Below are 22,401 nucleotides of genomic sequence, written 5' to 3'. Positions count from 1 at the left end.
TGTGTGTGTGTGTGTGTGTGTGTGTGTTTGTATGTGTGTGTGTGTGACTGATGTGTGCTGGGACCGATGTTGGAGGCTGTAGGCCTTGCTCTGGGAGGATAAAATGGGAAATTAACTGTCGTAATTCTGTCTGCTTCTCCCTTAAACCCAGTGCTCTGGGGCCATAGATTCTGCCCCAGGCCCCTCTGACGGAAAGGACAGGTGCCATCAGTAAACACGGGTCGTGCAGAAATGTGCAGGGGAGGAACCAAGGACCTAGAAAACCTTCTGCACAGCTTCCCAGGGCCCACCCGTGGATGGCACAAGACTCCCGCCTTCCAGAATGCTCCATGGGTCAAGGTGGCGCCAGCAATTAGGACCTGGGTTCTACCCCAGGATGGAGTCCTGAGCAGGGAGAACGGGATTCAAAGCCTCAGCTTCCTGAGAAGCGTGTGTGTGGGGGTACTGGGGTACTGGCAGCCTGGGAAGGGAGCAGTAACTCCCCCTTGGTGGTTGACGGGGACCCTGCAGCCCCACGCTGCCCCGACCACACAGGGAGCCATGTGCAGACCATGCTTATGTACAGAGGATTTTATTAGGGACTCTTGGGGTGGGATGCCAGAAGGCCCAGGCTCAGTTGGCAGCCAGGGTCTCCTGCACCCACGGCATAAGAGCAGTGACGCGGGCGTACACGGCGGGTGTGGACGTGGAGCACGTGCTGCTGCCCCAGGACACGATGCCCGCCAGGGTCCAGGCTCCGTTCTTCTGGCAGACCAGGGGGCCGCCAGAGTCGCCCTGCAGAAGGAGACAGGACTTGTGTCCAAGCCGGAAAGAAGGTGCCAGGGCCCAGGTGTGCCTGGACCTGGCTGAGTCCAAGGGGTGCAGACCAAGGGCAAGTGGGGGCCCAGAGGTTGTGCACAGATGCTCGGACCTGCTCAGATGGCAGCTCTGCCCCCTACTCCTGGGGGGCCTGGGGTGAGGGCTGATCCTCTCAGCCTCCCCATCACCTGTAAAACGGCCTGAAATGTCCACTTTGTGAGCATAGTGTGAGGTTAAACACCCCTGGAAGCCTCACACCACACCTGGTCAGGGCCAGCCCGCATCAGGGCCATCTCCTGGTGCTGGTCCCTGCCTTCACTGGGGCACTGGGCAGGGCCTGAGGTTAAATAAGGCATGGCAGAGAGGAGTGGGCCTCAGGGCCTGACCACAGTGGTGGTGGGGAAGGGGCAGGTATGGTGTGAGGGCGGGCAGGGTAGCAGGCCGTACCATGCAGGAGGAGACGCCGCTGGCCCCCGCACAGATCATCACATCGGTGACCCTGCTGCCCCAGTACTTCCTGCAGTCGGTGTTGGACACGATGGGCAGGGTGGCCTGCTGCAGCTTCTCAGGGGTCTTGAGGGCTGGAAGGACAGAGGGCGTGGGGTCAGGGCCCAGGGAGAGGAGACCAGCGCCTGCCGGAACCCTGCCCTCCCGCGGTGTGGTCCTCCTCTGTCATGATGGTCTTGGGTGCTGAGCGCCACCTTCCAAGAGTCTGGGAGGCGGTCCCTCTCCGGTTCCACACCAGGCAGTGAGTCTGCGCTCCCAGCACAGTTGGTCAAGCAACTCCTGCCTCTGAGCCCCTGCGCCCCGCGCCTGCTGGGCCCTGCGTGTGGGCGGAGGGGCCGTCCCTCCACCCCAGCCCTCCTCTGCCTGGACACTGGGGGGACCCAGAGGGAGCACCTCCCTCTTCTGCCCTTTCCTGGCTGCTTGTGTGCTCAGTCGCTCAGTCGTGTCCAACTCTTTGTGACCCCAGGGACTGAGGCCCGCCAGTCTCCCCTGTCCGTGGAATTTTCTGGCAACGGCACTGGAGTGGGTTGCCATTTCCTCCTCCATTCCTAGGTGCTTGCGTCCTGTTAAAGGACCGGCAGGCTGTGGCCGGCACTCAGGCGTAAACCCGACCTGGACCCTGGGCTCCGGGTTCAGACTTCAGGGTCGCTGGACACAGCTGCCCTCCTCAGTCTGGAGGGCAGTCTGGGCAGTCCATCTCCATGCAGGTTAGAGGGGGGCGACACTTGCTGGAACTCAGGTGTTTCTTCAGAAGCTGACTGTTCATGTATGTATTATTAAACCTTATTTTTATTCACGTTTGATAGGTTTTTAATTGAGTGTTTTTAAATAAAGAAATGGGGAGGTTGATGACTGTTAAGGAATTTACGACCAAAACATCTTTGAACAACCATGTGTGTGCCACTTGGCGACTCCTGGGCTCAGGGAGCCCCCATCCCAGACCCCCAGCTGGTGGGCGGAAAGGCTCACCGTTATACTTGGTCTTGCCCCAGCCCGTGGTGGCGCACAGCATCCCAGCGGGGAAGTCCTCGTCGGCACTGGGCAAGCACACGGCCGACACGGTCTCTGAGAACTGCGCGGGCGTGGCCAGCTTCAGCAGGGTGATGTCATTGCGGACCGTGAGAATGCTGAACTTGGGGTTCTTGAAAACCTGCAGGCAAGGCCCAGAAAGACAGATGAGGCCCTGGGGTAAATCAGGGATCCGTGGGTTTCTAGACCATCTCCTTTCCTGGTGATCTGTTCAGGACAAACGGACTCACAGGAGCCCAGAGTGAGAATCCTGAGACTGGCTCGATCCACTTGGCTCCTGTCTCTCAAGGGGCTGAAGGGTCTTCCCTTTGCCCCCTCCCCAGCCTCGGCCTGCAGCCCAGCGGCTGTCCCCTGGCCCGCCCAGCGAGGCCTGCGCGTACCTTGCCAATCTTCAGGACCTGGGTGTCCTCGGTCCGTGAGCCCTGATCAAACTCCCCGGCCACAACCACGTCAGAGGTTCTGGGGGAATCAGGTGGTGGTTAAGGACTGAGCATGCACCCTGCTCCCCTCCCCCACCCCAGGCCGAAGCCGGAAGCGGAACCCCGAGCTCTGGTCCTCACGTGACCCCGCAGTGGGCGGCGGTGACCACCCAGTCCTCGCTGATGAGGGAGCCCCCGCAGAAGTGGAAGCCGGTGCTGTCCTGCAGGAAGATGGGGAGGGTCAGCGCGCGCTGGACAGCGGCAGCACCGACCTTGGCAGCGGCCCTCTGCCCAGCTGAGCCCCTGGTGCCTCCACCTCATTACCCCCTCACCTGCAGGGACACCTGCCAGGGCCAGGAGCCGGGCACGGCGTCCTCCCCGTTGACGATCCTGGCGAGGCCACTCAGCACAGGCTGGATGGCGGGGACTCCGCAGCCTGGAGAGGGTGACAGGAGGGTGAAGAAGCGCTAAGACCCAGAAGCGCTAAGACCCAGAGCCAGTCTGCGGAAATCCTCGCTTTTACTTCAGATGTCTAGGCTGACCCAGAACCCACCGCCACACTCCTGGCTTCTCCTGGAACCCTGTGGGCTCAAGGATCCCCTCACACAGCCTACTGACCCCAGGAGCCCACCCTGGATGCAGAGGCATGGAGCTGCCGCCACCCAGGGCCACCCTGCCTGAAGGAGCAGGGGACAGGCTGAGACAGGGACTGTCCTGCCTGGACTCTGAGGCCCGCCCCTCCTTCCCGGGAGGCCTCCCACCGGTCCCCAGATCCCATTTTCCTCAGACGCTGGGGAGCAAGCAACGTCACCTCACAAGTCAAAGCTCACCTGTTAGCCTGGTGGGGTCTGGGGGTCGTGAAGTTAAAATCTGATAACCCCAGCCCCTGGGGAACCCAGAATGCTGATAGCTGATGGGAGAACGTTTTACACTGAAATCTCTATTTCCAGAGATTTCAGGAACTCTCCATTGTATAAAGTCTTAATTATTTAATAAAACAACACTTTGATTCCATGCTGTAAAAGGACACATTGAGGAAAACGGAAAACAGAGGACCTGAACTGTGACAAAACAATGAGAAAAGGCTGGTGGACTTGACGTGTCCGGGACACGCTTGCTGTGTCAGGACCAGGGGAGTTCTTGGCACCTGTATACAGGTTCTACAACTCGGTGACAGCGAGGAGTGTTGGGCAGGTACAGCCCTGATGACCAGCCAGGCCACCTGGAGGTCATATGGGCCTTGCCTGAGGTCCAGTCCAGTGTCTCCTGCCCGTGTGGACAGACCAGCCCCTTATCACCAAAATACACATCATCAACACAACCCATTTTTTTTTAACTAGCAAGAAGATTCAGTATCAACTGTGATGCATTCACCCAGCTGAGTGCTCTGCAGCGATTAAAGTGAATGAGCTGGGTCTCTGCATTAATGGGAATAAATCTAAAACTATGTAGGTAGGGAAAGGCAGGTTGTAAACCTGATGTAGCAGATGATACAGTTCATGTAAGTTTTTACAAATATTATACTGCGCTGGTGGATTTAGAAACGTGTGGTAAATTTGAAAAGCCCACACAGAAATAATACACAGTGAGTTCAAAATAGGGATCACCTTCTGAGAAGGAGAGAGGGGACTTTAGCTCAAATGGTTCTATGTTTTAAAAAGAAATACCTGAAGCAAATCTGGAAAAAAATAACTTTTGCTAAAGTCCAATGAAAGGTTCAAAGATGTGGTATTATTTTCTGTATTTTCCACTATTTTTTTTTAATAGAAAAAAAAAAAAAAACTTGGAAAGTGCCTCGAACAGTATAGCCCCGGGTGGAGGCCGTGACAGGCTCTTGTGACTACACCCTCACTCTGCCCACAGCGCCTCAACCTGAGCCACGTCTGGGGCCCCAGACCTCAGTGCGGCTCGGACTGGCCTTTTCTGCTCCAGGCACAGGGTATGAGGCTCGGGAAGCTCCCAAAGGCCCTGCCTGTCAGGATGTGAGGCCCAAGCGGGCAGGGCAGGCCTCCGATCTCCCTCCTGGCCAGGCCCGGCTTGCTCCAGACAGAACCCCTCAGCCCTCGAATGGGGCCTGGCTCGGGGTCGTCAGGCGCTCAGGGACTCAGGGACTTCCTCAGCCACCTCCCAGACCTGGCCAGCCATGGCCTGCGTGCTAAGTCACTCAGTCATATCCAACTCTTTGTGACCCCACAGACTGCAGCCCGCCAGGCTCCTCTATCCATGGGATTCTCAGGCAAGGTACTGGAGCGGGGTTGCCATGCCCTCCTCCAGGGCATCTTCCTGATCCAGGGATTGAGCCGGCGTCTCTCATGTTTCCTGCATCTGGAGGCAGGGTCTCCACCACTAGCGCCAGCTGGGAAGCCCCGAATGCACCCTGGCACTCACCGAAGGCGGCCCCTACAAGGGCAAAACAGGAGAGGAGCCAGAGAGGGGCCATGTTTCTGCTGCCAGGGCATACGGGGCACCTGCCCTGGGCTCCTTTTATATCCTCTGGCACCCCAAGGGCTCCGCCCAGCCCGAGAGCCACCTCCCTCCCATTATCTAGGAACCTTGGGAGATAAAGGGGACCAAGCCCCCTGTAAGCCTGAACTGGCTCTCAGCCTCAGACATCCCAGCACCTGGGAAAAGGGCAGCTGCCCTGGCACAACGTCGCCCAGGAGTCTGCCAGGGCGCTGAGGGCAAGGCCAGTGCCCAGGCTGGGAGCTCAGGTCCTGCAGGGCCCAGCTCGGGGCAACCAGGACACAGGGTGGTGGGTTCTGCTCCCAGTGCGCCGGGAGGATTCCCAGCTCCTAAGTACAGGCAGTCCCAGCACTGGGTGCAGAGAATCCCAGCTGGTCATCACTGGGAGGCCTTGGCTTCTCAGCAAAGAGTGCTTTCAATGTGAGACTCAACTAGAAGCACAGTATCACACAGACATGCTGGGCCATCCACAGGTCACCTCAAAACCAGCCCAGCCAAGCAGCTTCGAGCCTGTGTGAGGGCACGTGAAGGAATCACCCCCATGGCTGGTCACAGGCAGCTCGAAGGTTGGCAGACACGCCCGTATCTGCTGCTAAGCTCAAACACACATTCTCTCCTCCCGTGATACCTCACAACTTAAGGAACTGGTGATTGCATGAAACTTGAGTTTCAGATAAGATGGGGCTTTGATTTAGCACCATCAAGTGATACACTGAGGAAACAGCAAAGAAAGGATGTTGATTATCACAGAACAACGAGAAGAGGACAGATGTAGGTAATATGCCTGTGGCGTGTTTGCTGTAAGCCAAAGACTTTCCAGCACCATGGACACAAGGCCCTTCTCTCCCCTGGGCCAGGGCCTGGTGTGGACCCCGGGGGCAACCCACAGGGACAGAGCACAGGGCGCCCCTGCCCTCCTGGGGCCAAGACCCCAGTGAGAGACACAGACATGAAACAAACAAGAAAAGAACAGTGCAGAGTCCGAGAAACCAAGAGAGGGTCTGGAAATCTGCTGCTCCGGACAGTCCAGCCTGGGCCTCACCGATAAGCCAGTTTGAGAAGGAAAATAAGCCAGCTGGGCAAACTACGTCTATTTCCAAGGCATCCAAGGCTCTGGTCAGGGCAAGCAGGACAGTGTTACGGGTCTGGATTTGGACTTCATCAGCTTTGAAGTTCTGTCTCCAAGTTGTGAATTTAGTTTTGTTTTAGAGTTCTCTGCAGGGGGATGTTCAAAATATTTAAACATTGTTGAGCAGACGCTCTGACCAGTGAGAATGGTGACCATGGCTGGGACAGGCCCACAGAGGCCCTGAACCCTGTCTCTGAGGGGAGGCGGAGGCAGCCAGATTGCACGGGGCAAACAGAGTGGGGCCAGCAGCTGTTTGATAACTGGGTCTGAAGCTTTTTGATTTTTTAAGAATTATTATTATTTTTGGCTGTGCTTGATGTTCATTGCAGCACATGGGCTTTTTATTGCAGTGCACAGGCTTCTCTAGTTGCCCCCACAGCATGTAGGATCTTAGCTCCCCAACCAGGGATTGAATCTGTGTCCTCTGCATTCACAGGCAGATTCTTAACCACTGGACCACCAGGGAAGACCCACTTTTGATATTTTAACAGGCTGGGTTCAGTTCAGGAAAGTCAGCCCTGGTTTTGAGCATAAGGAATAATCCGTACTGAATTCCTGGCCAAGGTAATTTATGGAAATATTAACATTTGCTGTTTTGTTTTTCCTTCACTCATCCCAAGCAGGTCGCAAAGCCATTTGTGATTTCCTTGCCTCTGGGATATTTCCAGAGCAGAAAGCTGAAGCAGCCTGAGGTCACTGGCTCCTGAGGTCTGTTGGGAAAGTAAACTGGCCGAGTGGAGTTCAGGAGGGATAAGGCCTCGGCAGGGGTGGGGCGGTGGGGGGGGGTGTTCACCACAGGGGAGGGGGCGCTTCCCTAGCCCATAGATTTTCCAGACCATGAGGTGAGCATCCCTAGAATGAGGGTGACCGTCTTGTCACAAGGAATGACAGCCTTTGCCACTTGCCTAAAGCCATCTCCCCCTTCTTGTCCTTGAGGAGGGTTCCCCTGGAAGGTCACCCCAGCCCAGCTCTCGGCGGGGAGGACTCTGATGAACAGAAGCCAGTGGAGGCAGAGGTGAGGCGAACCCCCGCCCTTCCCTTCATGCACCTTGGCTGACTCCCGTGCAGAGGCGGTGCTTGGCGCCTCCGCTGCTGTCCTCAGATCCAGAGAGGAAAGACCCTGACCCAGAACCACACCATCGCCCAGGGCTGAGCGAAAGCCTACACCTGCACACCTCCAGATCTCTGCCGTGTGAGAAAAGCAGATCTCTGCCATGTGGGAAAAGCAAATCTCTGCCACTGAGCCACTGTCAGCCAAGTGTTTTATTATGAAAAGCATCTTCAGTGACGCAGAGTAAATGTGAGAATGGTCCCGGTGTCTTCTGTTTTCCCTGCAGAACTACTCTCCACCGTTTCCATCCTGCTGGCCTCCAGCAAGACTGACCTTCAGGGATGAGAATGCACGACAGCGTCCCTGCCTCTCTGGCTTCCTACTGGGGTCAAGGCCAGAGACAGGGGAAGAGACCGAAGTCAAGTATTTATTCTCTGCGTTCCCTCCCTGAGAGGCTACTGTGGGTTGACACAAACTACTCTGTATAAAATAAGCTACAGGGGGCAATTCCCTGGCAGTCCAGTGGTTAAGACTCTGTCCTCCCATTGCAGGGGGTATGGGTTCAATCCCTGGTCAACCCCTGGACGAACCATGGTCAGGGAACTAAGATCCTGCATGCTCAGGGAGGAAAAAAAAAAAAAAAAAAAAAGCCACAAGGACACATTGTACAACATGAGGAATACAGCCAATATTCAACAATAACTACAAATGTAGCTAATATTTAACAATAACTATGAAAGTCAAAAGCAGAGACATTACTTTGCCAACAAAGGTTCGTCTAGTCAAGGCTATGGTTTTTCCTGTGGTCATGTATGGATGTGAGAGCTGGACTGTGAAGAAGGCTGAGCATCGAAGAATCTATGCTTTTGAACTGTGGTGTTGGAGAAGACTCTTGAGAGTCCCTTGGACTGCAAGGAGATCCAACCAGTCCATTCTGAAGGAGATCAGCCCTGGGATTTCTTTGGAAGGAATGATGCTAAAGCTGAAACTCCAGTACTTTGGCCACCTCATGCGAAGAGTTGACTCATTGGAAAAGACTCTGAGGCTGGGAGGGATTGGGGGCAAGAGGAGAAGGGGACAACAGAGGATGAGATGGCTGGATGGCATCACTGACTCGATGGACGTGAGTCTGAGTGAACTCTGGGAGCTGGTGATGGACAGGGAGGCCTGGCGTGCTGCGATTCATGGGGTTGCGAAGAGTCGGACACGACTGAGCGACTGATCTGATCTGATCTGATGAAAGTGAAAATGAAGTCGCTCAGTCCTGTCCGACTCTTTGAGACCCCACGGACTGTAGCCTACGAGGTTCCTCCATCCATGGAATTTTCCATGCAAGAGTACTGGAGTGGGCTGCCATTTCCTTCTCCAGGGGATCTTCCCGACCCAGGGATCAAACGTGGGTCTCCTGCATTGCAAACAGGTGCTTTTACTGTCTGAGCCACCAGGGAAGCCAATAACTATAACTATAAACAACTATAAACAATAACTATAAATAATTATAAATATAAATAACATTAAAAATTATGAATCCCTATATTGTATACCTGTAACTTACATAATACTGTACATCAACAATACTTCAATTAAAAAAAAACAAAGAGCTCTGAAAATGGATGGTGGTGATGGCTGCACAACAGTATGACTGTACTTTGTACCTTCTGAATTGTACACTTAAAAATGTTTAAGACGGTAAATTTCATGTTATGCATATTTAGTACAATTTTGAAAAGTGAAAAAAAAAAAAAACAGTGATACCCCTGCAGATGGTGACTGCGGCCATGAAATTAAAAGACGCTTACTCCTTGGAAGGAAAGTTATGACCAACCTAGATAGCATATTCAACAGCAGAGACATTACTTTGCCAACAAAGGTTCGTCTAGTCAAGGCTATGGTTTTTCCTGTGGTCATGTATGGATGTGAGAGCTGGACTGTGAAGAAGGCTGAGCATCGAAGAATCGATGCTTTTGAACTGTGGTGTTGGAGAAGACTCTTGAGAGTCCCTTGGACTGCAAGGAGATCCAACCAGTCCATTCTGAAGGAGATCAGCCCTGGGATTTCTTTGGAAGGAATGATGCTAAAGCTGAAACTCCAGTACTTTGGCTACCTCATGCGAAGAGTTGACTCATTGGAAAAGACTCTGATGCTGGGAGGGATTGGGGGCAGTAGGAGAAGGGGACGACAGCAGATAAGATGGCTGGATGGCATCACTGACTGAATGGACGTGAGTCTGAGTGAACTCCGGGAGTTGGTGATGGACAGGGAGGCCTGGCGTGCTGTGATTCATGGGGTCGCAAAGAGTTGGACATGACTGAGCGACTGAACTGAACTGAACCCCTTCATAGCTATAATTTTTAAAATGGAAAATAAGTTTTGGTGAGGCTGTGCAGAAATTTGAATCTTTGTACATTACTGGTGGGAATGGTGCAGCTCCTGTGCAAAACAGTCTGGCAGAGTCCCAAAAGATTAAACAGAGAGCCACCATGTGACTCAGCAATTCCACTTCTAGGTACACAACCCCTAATCTTTGGCCCTGCATCCAATTTAGGACTAACTGCAGAAAGCTAAGTGTGTATTCCTAATTAGTCCCAAAGAATGCCTGGGTTCTATTTGGCCCTCCTCCAGCTTCCCCGTGCCCACACCTACTACAGGTGCATCTGACGTGCTCCACTATAAAGCATTTCCTCTCCTCTGCTTGCCTTTGAGTCTATGCCAAACGCAAGTGATGCTGCCTGACTACCTGGGTAGAGCAAGCTCTGAATGAACAATCTTTGCTGGTCCTCATTTGGGTAGTCTTTACTGATTTCGGACACGACTGAGCGACTTCACTTTCACTTTTCACTTTCATGCATTGGAGAAGGAAATGGCAACCCACTTCAGTGTTCTTGCCTGGAGAATCCCAGGGGCAGGAGAGCCTGGTGAGCTGATGTCTATGGGGTCACACAGAGTCGGACATGACTGAAGCGACTTAGCAGCAGCAGTAGCAGTACTGATTTCCACAAAGGCCAAGCTCCTATTGGTGGCCTCCTCCTTGCTAGTCAACCTCCCGGGGGGCCAGGTAATCATTCTTGCACTTCCAGCCCCACTGACCTTAGCCCTGAGCACCTGCATCTCCTTATGGTTTCCCTAAGCCCTTGCTACACCTTTAGAAAGTCTTTTTAGAAAGTCTCTTTGTTAGACTCTCTAGTGAGACTCCTGGCAGAATAAAGAATCAAAGTTCAAATTTCAATCTGTAATAGCAAAATAAAGAAACCTACATTTCTTCTCTGCCTGTGTTTAGGGCTGAGAATCACTTCATTACCAGGAGCAAAAAGCGAGTGGGATGATAGATGGGTAACAGCCCAAATGTCCCAGCAAGAGAATGGGTACATACAGCGTGGTGTATGAGACTTTCCTGGCGGTCCAGTGGTTAAGATTCTGCCTTGCCAAAGCAGGGGGTGTGAATTCCATCCGTGGTTGGGGAACTAAGATCCTACATGTCAAGCAGCATGGCCAAAAGATTAAAAAGAAAAAAGTTTTTTTTAAGTGTGGTGTATTACACAATATTGCAAAGCAACTATACCTCAAAAAGATTTAAAAAAAAAAAGTGTTATGTACTTATGAAGTGCAACACCACTCAGCCACACAAAGGAACATACTGCTGACACACTCAGGAAGACATCTGGAAGAGTGAAAGAATCCAGACACAAAGACAGCATACTGTATGGCTCCATGCGTATAAATTTCTAGAACAGGTAAAACTAATCTATGATGACAGACATCAGGACAGTGGTTACTGGCTGCCTCAGAGAAGGGGAAGATGGAAATCGGCAAGAGGAAACTCTGGGGAGTGATGATATTATCTTACATCTTGGCTGTGGGCTTTGTTACAGTATCATCTACATATGTCAGCACTTATCTGTTCACTTTGGATCTGTGCGTTTCACCATGTGCAAACTGTATTCAGTGTATCTTACCTTTGATGGTAAAGAGGGTTGGGATTTGACCCCCTCAAGAGGAGGAGCTCCCCAACCTGAGGAGACTGCCTTCTGAGGTGCCGCCTGGAGGAAGAGGGCACAGTTCCAGAGGCGCGGGCCGAGCCCTGACACGACCCCGCGCGGGGCCAAACCCCAGGAGGCGGCCGGGCTCCCGCCCGCTGACCCTGGCTCCCGGGCGGGCCCCGTCTCCTCTCCTGAGGGACGGTCCCTGAGGCACACCTGTCCGCGGGCTGGCTCCCGCACGGCCCCCTGAACATTCTAGACGCCACACACCGGCAACGAGCGAACAGGTGCAGAGTGAAGGCTTTCTGACAGGAAGACCGCTCGCGGCCCCTGGGCGTTTGTCTGGGCTCTGGGAGTCTACGCAAGGTTTCAGACACGGGGACGGGCCAGACAAGTATTTGCGGCAAAGGGAACACAGGAAAAGGCTCTTCACTGTACACTGGGTTGGCCAGACAACCTCGGGGTCCAAAGACCCCAGCCTCCGACCTGTGAGGAGGCGCCCACCGCTGGGGCCGGGGCCGGGGCCGGGAGGGCGGCGGCTGTTTCACGCGAAGGGGAAAGGTTCAGAGATGAGAAGTCGGAGTTGTGGAGAAACACTCAGCCCTCAGGGGTCCTTTCTCTGGGAGGGGGCGGGCAGACCGCGCAGTCTCAGGGGCGCGAGCGGGAGGGCACCGCTTGCCCGGCTCCGGCCAGCCTTAGCCACGCCCCAAGGGGGGGGTCCAGCCTTAACTCCGCCCCGGCTAGCCTTAGCCACGCCCCCAGAGGGGTCCGCGTGCAGGGGGCGCGGCGCCCGCAGGGCACTGGCCGGTTGTCGGTTCCCAAGGCCACCGCCACGGGTCGGCCCCGGTCGTGCTCTCCCACCGGCAGCGCCCCAGCCCACTCAGGCTCAGCGGCTGCCTTCTCGCATCTGTGCTTCACCAGGGTCCCCTCCAGCGGCCCCTGGCCTCTCTCTCCCCCTGCCTCGCGCACTCCCGGCGCTTGCTGCCATCCAGGCTCGCTCCACCAGGCCTGTGCCTTCCTGCTCCCTGTGCCTCGACATCGGCCCCAGCCAGAGAGCTAGCAGACGGTAGATCACAGCTTAATGTCTCCCTCGGAGTGGGGCCGTCCTGCCTTGGTATTAGTAATAATAACAACAACAGTGATTATGATAACTCCTTGGCTGGTGGTAATGTATATTTTACTGTGTGTTCAAACTGTTCCATAAACTCTCCACTCCTTTCCCACGAAGGCTCGTAAGGCAGGACTTTGTGTTTCTTTCTTTTGTTTGTTCTGTTCGGGCGGCAGCCTGATAAGCTCTGGTTGATAAGATGGATGAACTTGAACAGGTGGTGAATTTCATATGCATGGGGCCCACACTCTGCATTCTGTTTCATGCCCTGCTTTCCCACCTAATGCATTGTGGCTGTCCCTTCCTGTCACTGGCAGTCCTTTAGAAAGCATGAAGAGCCCCACTGGCAAGTCAACAAGGAAAAATACCAGGGCTGACCAACGTGCATTAGGTTAGGTCTGGCCCCAGCACTGCTGAAGATGGGCCAGGCCTTTCATGAAGTAGGACCTGTACTCTAAGCAGCCCCATTTTACATATTAATACTTACAAAAGGGATAAGAGAGGCTAAGTAACTTGCCCAAGGCCCCCACAGCTGTTTTGTGCCAAAACTTGTGAACCACCACACTACAGTCATCAGTGCAATGGAAATGAAAAATAGTCATGAGATACCGTTTTACTCATGTGTTTTGGGGTGCTTGCCCTGTGCCTGATGGCCTCACCTTCAAATTTCCCAATTGCTGGGAAAGGGTCCTGCTGCCCACCCGAAACAGGCCTCCTTGCCTCCTGCTTTTCCACCTGGTACAGCCTCCACCAGCTCTTGCAGGGACAACAGCAGGGGCCCCCTGGCTGGCCCTGAGCCCAGTCCTGTCTTTGGATGCCATGTGCTCAATTCTAAGGGCAAGATGCCTGGTGGGGGCTCTGAACGTGACTGGGCTGACACTGAACTGAGCCTTCAGTGAGCCTTCTTGGCCATCCTGAGACCAGGGGAGCATCCTCAGCCCACTGGTCACCCATGCCCTCACCATGTCACGGCCCCTGCCCCTCCTCCTACTTGACCACACTGCCCATGGGGTACTGAACAACTGCAGACCAACTCAGTTACTTGTCCAAGGTCCTCCAGACTATGAGAGACTGAACTGGGGCTCAAATCCTGCCCAGACCTGGCTGCTGCTCAAAGGGCCCCTCCAGAAGCAGGGCCTGGAGGAGGAAACCTGACTGTCCTTTCCCCTTAGCTGGTCAAGGGCCACCTTGTTCAGCCCCACCTTTACTGTTCTCACTGGCCCAAACTCAGCCATGGTTACAGCTGCTGCCATCCCAGGCCCTGATGCCAGCCTTGCTCTGGCACATCCTATCCAGTGGGGCACATGCCCAGGAAAGGGATTATCACATCAAGGTCTTCAGATAACAGCCTGGTGCACAGGGATATAATAGGGAGCCCTGCAGCAGGCACCCCACACCTCTCTGAAGGCAGCACCATGAACTTCCTCTGGCTTCTCTCCTACTGCGCCCTCCTGGGCACAGCCTTTGGTAAGTACCTGGGCAGGCAGAGGCCAGAAAGGCTGTCTCCCCTTCCACCCACTGTTGGAAGGGGTGCTGGCTCCACCAACCCCCAGATCAGCAAAGGGCAGCAGGGTCCCTGCTCCCAGTTCAGCCATGCATGGTTGGTGTGAGCCTGAGCGGGTCTTTCTCCCTCTCTGAGCCTCACATCTCTAGAATGCTGGGAAGACTGGACCACACCATCCAGTGTGAAGTCCCCAGGGTGGAGGTGGACCTTCCTATGTGTGAGGAGGGTGGACCCTGTTCAAGGAGGGGTAGCGGTTCCAGAGGGCCAGAAAGTTCTGTGAAGAGTTAGTGGCTCCCAAGCAGGCTCAGATGATGAGCAAGTGGGTGGGTGTGGCTTGGCCCTCGTCAGCTCTTTCAGGCCCTGAACCAGCCCTTTTAAACTTTTAAACTTGTGTGTCAGGAACAGAGAAAGTTCCTGCTTTGCCTTAGTAGTCAAAACATCTTTCAGCTTTATTATATACCAACTCTGTGAGGTTGCCAACTGTAAGATCCCCATTTTGCTGATGGGAAAACAGACTCGGAGTGAGTAAGTGGGTGGTGTGATAGGGCTGGGTTCAAACCCACAGAGCCCAGCCTCTTAGCCCATGCTCTGGCGCTGCCGCCACGTTGCACTCGGTCTGCTGGGCCTGAGACTCACATCGGCCTGTGCTGTCCCTGGGGTATTCCTGGAGCCATGGGTCCTGGGTAAGACCTTGGCCTCCACTCCTCACCCCATCCTCCCTCCTCAGGCTGCGGGGTCCCCGCCATCCAACCTGTGCTAAGCGGCCTCTCCAGGATTGTCAACGGGGAAGAAGCTGTCCCTGGCTCCTGGCCCTGGCAGGTGTCCCTGCAGGTGAGCGGGGTTCTGTGCGTGAAGGGAGAGGCACTGGGGGGTCTGCTGGGCAGGGGGGCGCTGCCCAGGTCAGTGCTGCTGGTGTCCAGCAAGCGCTGACCCTCCCCGTCTTCCTCCAGGACAAGACCGGCTTCCACTTCTGCGGGGGCTCCCTCATCAACAAAAACTGGGTGGTCACCGCCGCCCACTGCGGTGTCACGTGAGGGCCCAGGGTCCCCAGGAAACCCTTTGGGGTGGTTTTTCCAGCACTGAGATCTTGCCCTTTAATGCCATTTCCCAATTTCTTTTTGTTTGTTTCTTTTCCCCCGGGGTCTCCTTCTCTCCCAGGCGAGGGTCTCCCCTGGAGCGGAGGACAGGCTGCCCCTAGCCAAGCTGGACCACCAGTAGGCTTCGAGCCCCAACCCCGAGGTTCTCACCTGCCTGCCCCGAGGCTGCTCTGCATGCTCGGCAGCCTGAGCTGTGGCTTCCACGTCCAGGCGCCCGCCTCCCAGGTTCTAATTTTGAGATGTGCAGCAAATCCAGGTCCTGCTGGTCTCCTGGGGTCGCAGGGAAAACACTCGGCAAGCGAGACTGCACAGTGGAGATTCCGAGCTTCAAGCTCCGACCCACACCACACCCCTGTGAGCACACGCACAAAGACACGCAGACGCCCACACACGTGTGCCCCAATGCACACGCGCACTCCGTGCCCCACCTACCCGCCTCCAGCGGGAACCTCTCTTTTTCTCTGGCTCTCTGCAGAACCTCTGATGTGGTAGTGGCTGGGGAGTTTGACCAAGGCTCAAGCTCTGAGAACATCCAGAAGCTGAAGATTGCCAAGGTATGGTGGCCCCCCCGGGTCGTCCAGGTGTGACCCCAGGTAGGGTGGTCCCTCGGGAGTGGCCGCCCACACTAAGTCCCAGACACTCCAGCTCCCCTGGTTACCCTGATACCCCATCATGATGGAGCAAAGCAGAAGGCCAGGTGTGCGAGACTTCAGGAAGGGAAGGTCTGCACCTTGAGCCTGGGCTGGGGTTCCTGGGGTCACAGGAGGAGCTGCCGAATGGAGCAGGCTGTCGTCCAGGGAGGGGCGCTGATGCCATGAGGGGTCTCCCAACGCCTTCTCCCCAGACCCCAATGGCGGCTATTTGTCTCCCCCCGCCCCGCCCCCCCCACACAGGTTTTCAAGAACTCCAACTACAACTCGTTAACCATCAACAATGACATCACCCTGCTGAAGCTGTCCACGGCTGCAAGCTTCTCCCAGACTGTGTCTGCCGTGTGCCTGCCCAGCGCCAGCGACAACTTCGCTGCCGGGACGACGTGCGTCACCACAGGCTGGGGCCTGACCCGATACACCAGTGAGTGAGGGGTGACCACGGTGGGCTGGCGGGGAGGTGGGGAGCACGGTCGCTGACTACCCACCCTGCCCTTCCAGATGCCAACACCCCTGACCGGCTGCAGCAGGCGTCCCTGCCCCTCCTGTCCAACACCAACTGCAAGAAATACTGGGGCACTAAGATCAAAGATGCCATGATCTGTGCGGGCGCCAGCGGTGTCTCGTCTTGCATGGTAGGGCCTCCCAGCCTCGGTGGGGTTCAGGCCAAGGGCTTGGGTAAAGACGGAGGAAATGGAAGCCGTAGGCAGCCCTCTTTCAGGGCCTGCCATTCTCTTCTGGAGCATCCCTGCCAGAGTAGTTGGGAAGACAGAGCTCCTGGAGAACCCCCAGTGACCTCAGCAGAGGGGTACTAGAGCAGGGGCCTCTGTCCTCAGAGCTGCCATGTTACAAGATGCCCTTGATATCTGCATCTGAGCAGTGGCACCTCCTGACCTGTGCAGTGCACAGCCTGGGCAGCAGAGCATGGCGGCCCTAAAGGCTCCCGAAGGGGCCTGGCAGACCTTCCTCTCTCCCTGTGGCCCCGTGGGCAGGACCACCTGTACTTTCCTCCTGTCAATCAAACCTGCTCTATTGAGCCTGTTATAGGACCCCAGGGGGTGACCCAGACTTCCAGGGGCACAAACCACAGGAGCTGCTGAAGTTTCTTTCACAATCCTTCTAATATGCATGTGCTGAGCTTCCACTGGCTGTCCGGCCTGGGACTGGGTGCTGGGAACAACATTCATGAGTCTCTGGGCTGCCAGCTCCAAGCCCCCCACTCCCTGTCCTGCAGGGCGACTCTGGCGGCCCCCTGGTCTGCAAGAAGAATGGAGCCTGGACCCTGGTGGGCATCGTGTCCTGGGGCAGCAGCACGTGCTCCACATCCACCCCTGGCGTGTACGCCCGCGTCACTGCTCTCGTCAACTGGGTGCAACAGACCCTGGCCGCCAACTGAGCCCCCAGCCTCGCACTAGCCTCCCTGCCAACCTTGCTCCTACACAGCCTCAATAAACCGGTGGAAGACATGTTGACAGTGTCTGTGTCCTGTGCTGGGGTTTCTGGGAGTTCATTCTTCTCCTGAACTTGGACCTTCACTGAACCAGGTGGCAGGGGGTGTCCAGGAGGGCCCCTTGTTAGTCTGCCTCCCCCGAGTGGCCAGAAGGGACACACACAGATGAGGGGGGACCTTGGCCTCCCGCCTCCCACTACGGGGTCCTCACCATCGACCCTTGGCTCCTTGTGCTCAAGGCCTGCCCTGAGGAGGGGGCACCTGGGGGTGGAGTCCGGTGCTGGCCCCACACACTTGTGACTCCAGGAAACCTTCCCAGGAGTGGCCCCAAGGGCTGTCTCTTTCCCAAGCCCACGCTGCAGTCAGGTGCTTCTCAGCCCAAGGTCTTCTGATAAGGAGGGGATGGCGAGGCAGGTTGCGATTGGTGGGCTGGGGCAATATATTGGGGGTCCCTTGGGCAGACCCCAATTCCCCTGCTGAGCCATACACCATGGCCCTTCTCTGGGTTGTCCTTGGCTTCTTCCTCTTTGGCAGCAGCTTCGGTAAGTGCAGGGCTCAGGCAGGCCTGGCAGCCCCAGGTCAAGCCTCACCCCCGCCCTGGCCCTCAGCCCCAGAAGCAGGGGACGGGAGGGTCCAAGTCCTCATACCTTGAACCACCCCTGCCGCCCGTCCCTCTGGGTGCCCCTCTGACCCTCCTTGGGCACCTACGCCTGGCTCCCCACTCCTCTGCTGGGCCTGGGCCCCCCCGCCACCTGGAGGTCCCTTGGACTTCTGATCTGGTCTCCTCCATTCGCTCAGAAGCCTTGGGGTGGGGACTCCTCTACCCTCCAAACATGCCACCAAGCCATGTGAATTCTGCCTCAGGAATGTTCCCCAGGTCCATCCATCTTGCCCAGTCTGCCCACCCTCTGGGTTTGGACACACTCCTGGGTTGGTGCCACCCCACCTATGGTACTTGTTCAGTTGCTAAGTCGTGTTTGACTCTTTGCTACCCCATGGACTGCAGCACACCAGGCTTCCCTGTCCTTCACCATCTCTCAGAATTTGCTCAAACTCATGTCCATTGAGTCGGTGATGCCATCCAACCATCTCATCCCCTGCCACCTCCTTCTCCTCCCACCTTCAATCTTTCCCAGCATCAGGGTCTTTTCCAATGAGTCAGTTCTTTGCCATCAGGTGGCCGAAGTACAAGGAAATACCCTCACAAATACCCTCACCCAAAGCTGCTCCCCCTGAAGACTCAGAGGCCATGAGAGCACCCAGGACTCACACAGGACATCCCAGCCTCTGGGAAAGGATCCTGGGCTCAGAGGGGATGGACACTCCCCTCAGAGCACACAGCAGGCTGGGGAGCCTGGGCCCCAACTGCAGAGACCCTCCACTTCAGGGACTGTCCACAAGAGCGCCTAAGGGCAGTTGTCAGCTAGCCGGGAGGGGGCTAAATGTCTTGCAGCAGACAAAACTCTGGGTGCCAGGATGCCGCGGAGGCCTGGAAGAGCTGCGTATGCACCCTGATCCCTCTTGAGGCACCATCTATAGACCAGCCGCCCTGTCTCTGCCCCTCAGGTTGCGGGGTCCCCGCCATCGACCCTGTGCTGAGTGGCCTCTCCAGGATTGTCAATGGGGAGGACGCTGTGCCCGGCTCCTGGCCCTGGCAGGTGTCCCTGCAGGTGAGGGGGGGCTGAGGAGGGGCAGGTTAGACAGAGGGGGCTGAGGTGGGAGAGGCAAGGCTGACTCTCTCCCACCCCCTCCCCAGACCAGCTCCGGCTTCCACTTCTGCGGGGGCTCCCTCATCAGTGAGGACTGGGTGGTCACCGCTGCCCACTGTGGGGTCAGGTGAGGCCCTACTTCACCTGCTCAAAGGGACCACCTTTACCTCCCAGCCCCAAGTAGGCTCGGGGAGTGGGCACGGGGCTGCTCGGGGAGCAAGGGGCTGGGGGCGGCTGCTCTTGTTCCCCACCTGCAGGCAGAACAGTCTCCAGGAAAAGCCCCCCCACCCCCCAACCCCCGCCAGCACCCCGGCCTCCAGACCCCACGTTGGTCCAGGACAGCGGGTCTGGGCTTCCGCCTTCACAGTACAGACGGAGAAACTGAGGCCCAGGGAGAACAGGGGTGCCCCGGGGTCCCCGCACGACTGGGCAGCCCGGGTGGGCTCGCCTGCCTGGCACAGTGCCCAGGCCTCTGCGGGGGCAGCTGTGAGCCTGTGCTCCAACTGTGGCTTCCTTTCTAGGAAGGGTCACCTCGTGGTGGCCGGGGTGTCCGACCAGGGCTCCGAGGAGGAGGCCGGCCAGGTGCTGAGGGTCGCCGAGGTACTCACTGTGGGTGGGTGGTGTGGCGGGGGAGTGCTGGGGCGGGGAGGGGGGCGGGGGCTTGGGGGGGTCGTGGACTGAGGACCCTGACCAGCGGCTCCGCTTCACCCCGCCAGCACCTCTCTAGACCGACTTTCTGTTCTTCTCCTTCCCAAACACAGCTCCTTTGCAAACACTCAAGGCTGTTTTGCTCATTGTAGGAAAATGCAAACTATGTCACATGCCACTCTCCCCATTTGGTCTGTTAGGCCCCATCTGTGTTCCCTCAACACCCTTTGCACCCCCACCCCCCAACTGCACGCCTGCGCTCCCCTTGCCCCCGCCCCCGTGGCCTGCCCAGCCCCCGCCGTCCCGCGCAGGTCTTCGAACACCCGCAGTGGGACCTGCGCGCCGTGCGCAACGACGTGGCCCTGCTGAAGCTGGCGGCGCCCGCCCGCCTCTCCGCAGCCGTGGCCCCCGTCTGCCTGCCCAGCGCCGACACCAGCTTCCCCACGGGCTCCCTGTGCACCGTCACCGGCTGGGGCAAGACCCGGTACAACGGTGAGTGTCCGCGAGGACCGCTCAGGGCCCAGACTCCTTCTGTGCTTCCAGCTAAGTCCTGAGCACAATCGTAAATCACAACAATCAACCTTCCGTTTCTTTACTTAAAGAAAGCTAGAGTGAAGTCGCTCAGTCGTCTCCGACTCTTTGCGACCCCATCGACTGTAGCCCACCAGGCTCCTCTGTCCATGGGATTTTCCAGGCAAGAGTACTGGAGTGGGTAACCATTTCCTTCTCGAGATGATCTTCCCGACCCAGGGATTGAACCCAGGTCTCCCGCATTGTAGGCAGACGCTTTACCGTCTGACCCACCAGGGAAGTTCACTTAACCCTCTTAATTAAAAACCTATCAAGCAAAAATAAAAACGAACTTTAACAATATATATACCTGAACAGTTTCCGAAGAAACACCTAAGTTCCAGCACCTAAATGTCACCCCCCCTAATCTGCAGGGAGGTAGAGTGAGAAGGGTGGGTGTGGCCAGCACCCCTGAAGTCTGCGCTGGGAGCCCACAGTCCAGGCCTCTTTCAGGCCCGAGCGCCCAGGTCTCCCCTCCCTCCCCGACTCCAGCCTCCTCAGGCTGAGTCGTGAGTTCCTCCACAACCACAGCCTACCAGCTGGTCCTTTAACAGGACGCGAGCAGCCAAGAAAGGGCAGAACGGGGAGGTGCTCCCTCGTGGGTCCCCCCAGCATCCCCAGGCAGAGGACCGGGGAGGAGGGACGGCCCCTCCGCCCACACGCAGGGCTCGGTGGGCCTGTGGCGCAGGGGCCCGGCAGGCAGGACTTGCCTGACCAACTGTGCTGGGAGTGCAGATGCACTGCCTGGTGTGGAACTGGAGACTCTTGGAAGGTGGCACTCAGCACTCACGACCGTTGTGACGGAGGAGGACCACGCCGCGGGAAGGCAGGGTTCCGGTGGGCGCTGGTCTCCTCTCCCTGGGCCCTGACCCCACGCCCTCTGTCCTTCTAGCCTTTGATACCCCTGACAAGCTGCAGCAGGCCACCCTGCCCATTCTGTCTAATGCCGACTGCAGAGAGTTCTGGGGCAGCAAGATCACCGACGTGATGATCTGTGCAGGGGCCAGCGGCATCTCCTCCTGCATGGTACTGCTTGCTACCCTGCCCGCCCTCACAGGTTCCCCCCTGGTCAGGCCAGGAGGGCTGTCCCCTCTGCCACGACCTCCTTACCCTCCTGCCCTGCCCAGTGCCCCAGTGAAGGCGTGGACCAGCACTATCAGAGGCCCCTGGTGAGAGCTGGTTCTGACCAGGTGTGGTATGGTGCTTCCAGAGGAATTTAATTTCATAGCAACTGCACAAGATGGACATTTCCATCCATTTTACAGGTGATGGGGAGGCTGAGAGGATCAGCCCCCGCCCCAGGCCACCCAGGAGTAGGGGGCAGAGCAGGGGCTGCCATCTGAGCAGGTCTGAGTGTCTGTGCACAATCTCTGGGCCCCTACTTGCCCTTGGTCTGCACCCCTTGGACTCGGCCAGGTCTAGGCACAGCGGGGCCCTGGCACCTTCTTTCTGGCTTGGACACAAGTCCTGTCTCCTCCTACAGGGCGACTCAGGTGGCCCCCTGGTCTGCCAGAAGGACGGGGCCTGGACCCTGGCGGGCATCGTGTCCTGGGGCAGCAGCCGGTGTAGCCCATTCTTACCTGGCGTGTATGCTCGGGTCACCAAGTTCATTCCCTGGATTCTTGAAGTTCTGGAGGCCAACTGAGCCTCTGCCCCACCCCAGCTCCCATCTGTGTAAAACCCAAATAAAACTGCTTGCATCTTCACCTCTGCGTGTTCACCGGGCTGGATGAAGGGTGGGAGGGTGGCCGCCTTTCCTGAGGACCCTCTGGAGTTCAGAGCTGAGAGGGCTGGCATATCGCCCAGCCCTATGCCCTTCTTCATGGAGATGAGGAGTGAGGCCCAGATTCACATGCACCATGGTGACAGCTGGTCCCCTCCCGGGAGGAGGGCACAACAACCCACTCCAGTATTCTTGCCTGGAGAATCCCATGGACAGAGGAGCCTGGTGGGCTACAGTCCACAAAGAGTCAGACATGACTGAAGCGACTTAGCACGCACCGGTCCCCTACCTCCCAACTTGGAAGTCAAGTCTCAGTGTAATTCAGATGGAACACTTCTGGAGAAGTTCCACAAGCTGAAATTAAGAGCTCCTAAGGGCTAAGTTCTGGACAAGGGCTGCGAAAGAGGGTTTCTCTGCATGGAGTCCCGTGTCCCCCAGGGGTGCCCTCTGCCTTTAGATGTGGGGGCCCCAGCAAGGCTCACTGGCTCCTGGAGCGGCTCCCACCCCTGTACCCGCCTTCCCCTCGGCTACTGCTGGGGACCAGGGTGGATTTCCATCAGACCTTGGCG

The 22,401-nt window shown here is 56.8% G+C and overlaps 3 protein-coding genes across 3 annotated transcripts; 2 read left to right on the top strand and 1 right to left on the bottom strand.

Moving 5' to 3' along the window:
• Positions 1 to 590: 590 nt before the first annotated feature.
• On the bottom strand, positions 591 to 13,716 carry LOC102287233 (chymotrypsinogen B). Its single transcript, XM_070386778.1, has 11 exons — positions 13,699 to 13,716; positions 12,175 to 12,429; positions 11,406 to 11,628; positions 11,032 to 11,054; positions 10,767 to 10,857; positions 3,086 to 3,189; positions 2,895 to 2,974; positions 2,715 to 2,793; positions 2,275 to 2,455; positions 1,246 to 1,379; positions 591 to 774 (listed from the first exon to the last, which is right to left on the bottom strand). Exons 1-11 carry the CDS (start codon positions 13,714 to 13,716, stop codon positions 613 to 615), a joined length of 1,350 nt encoding a protein of 449 aa, XP_070242879.1. The 3' UTR covers positions 591 to 612.
• Positions 13,717 to 14,412: 696 nt separating this feature from the next.
• Positions 14,413 to 17,191, top strand: CTRB1 (chymotrypsinogen B1). The gene is made up of 7 exons (XM_070386888.1): positions 14,413 to 14,506; positions 14,713 to 14,816; positions 14,936 to 15,015; positions 15,558 to 15,636; positions 15,976 to 16,156; positions 16,234 to 16,367; positions 16,967 to 17,191. Exons 1-7 carry the CDS (start codon positions 14,488 to 14,490, stop codon positions 17,126 to 17,128), a joined length of 759 nt encoding a protein of 252 aa, XP_070242989.1. The 5' UTR covers positions 14,413 to 14,487; the 3' UTR covers positions 17,129 to 17,191.
• A 481-nt stretch (positions 17,192 to 17,672) lies between these two features.
• Positions 17,673 to 21,754, top strand: LOC102265599 (chymotrypsinogen B). Its single transcript, XM_070386777.1, has 7 exons — positions 17,673 to 17,724; positions 18,749 to 18,852; positions 18,939 to 19,018; positions 19,212 to 19,491; positions 19,740 to 20,031; positions 21,002 to 21,135; positions 21,593 to 21,754. Exons 1-7 carry the CDS (start codon positions 17,673 to 17,675, stop codon positions 21,752 to 21,754), a joined length of 1,104 nt encoding a protein of 367 aa, XP_070242878.1.
• The last annotated feature ends 647 nt before the right edge of the window (positions 21,755 to 22,401 follow it).

Source organism: Bos mutus, chromosome 18 (genome assembly GCF_027580195.1).
Source record: "Bos mutus isolate GX-2022 chromosome 18, NWIPB_WYAK_1.1, whole genome shotgun sequence".
Lineage (NCBI taxonomy): Eukaryota > Metazoa > Chordata > Mammalia > Artiodactyla > Bovidae > Bos > Bos mutus.
This window is presented reverse-complemented; position numbering and strand designations above follow the sequence as displayed.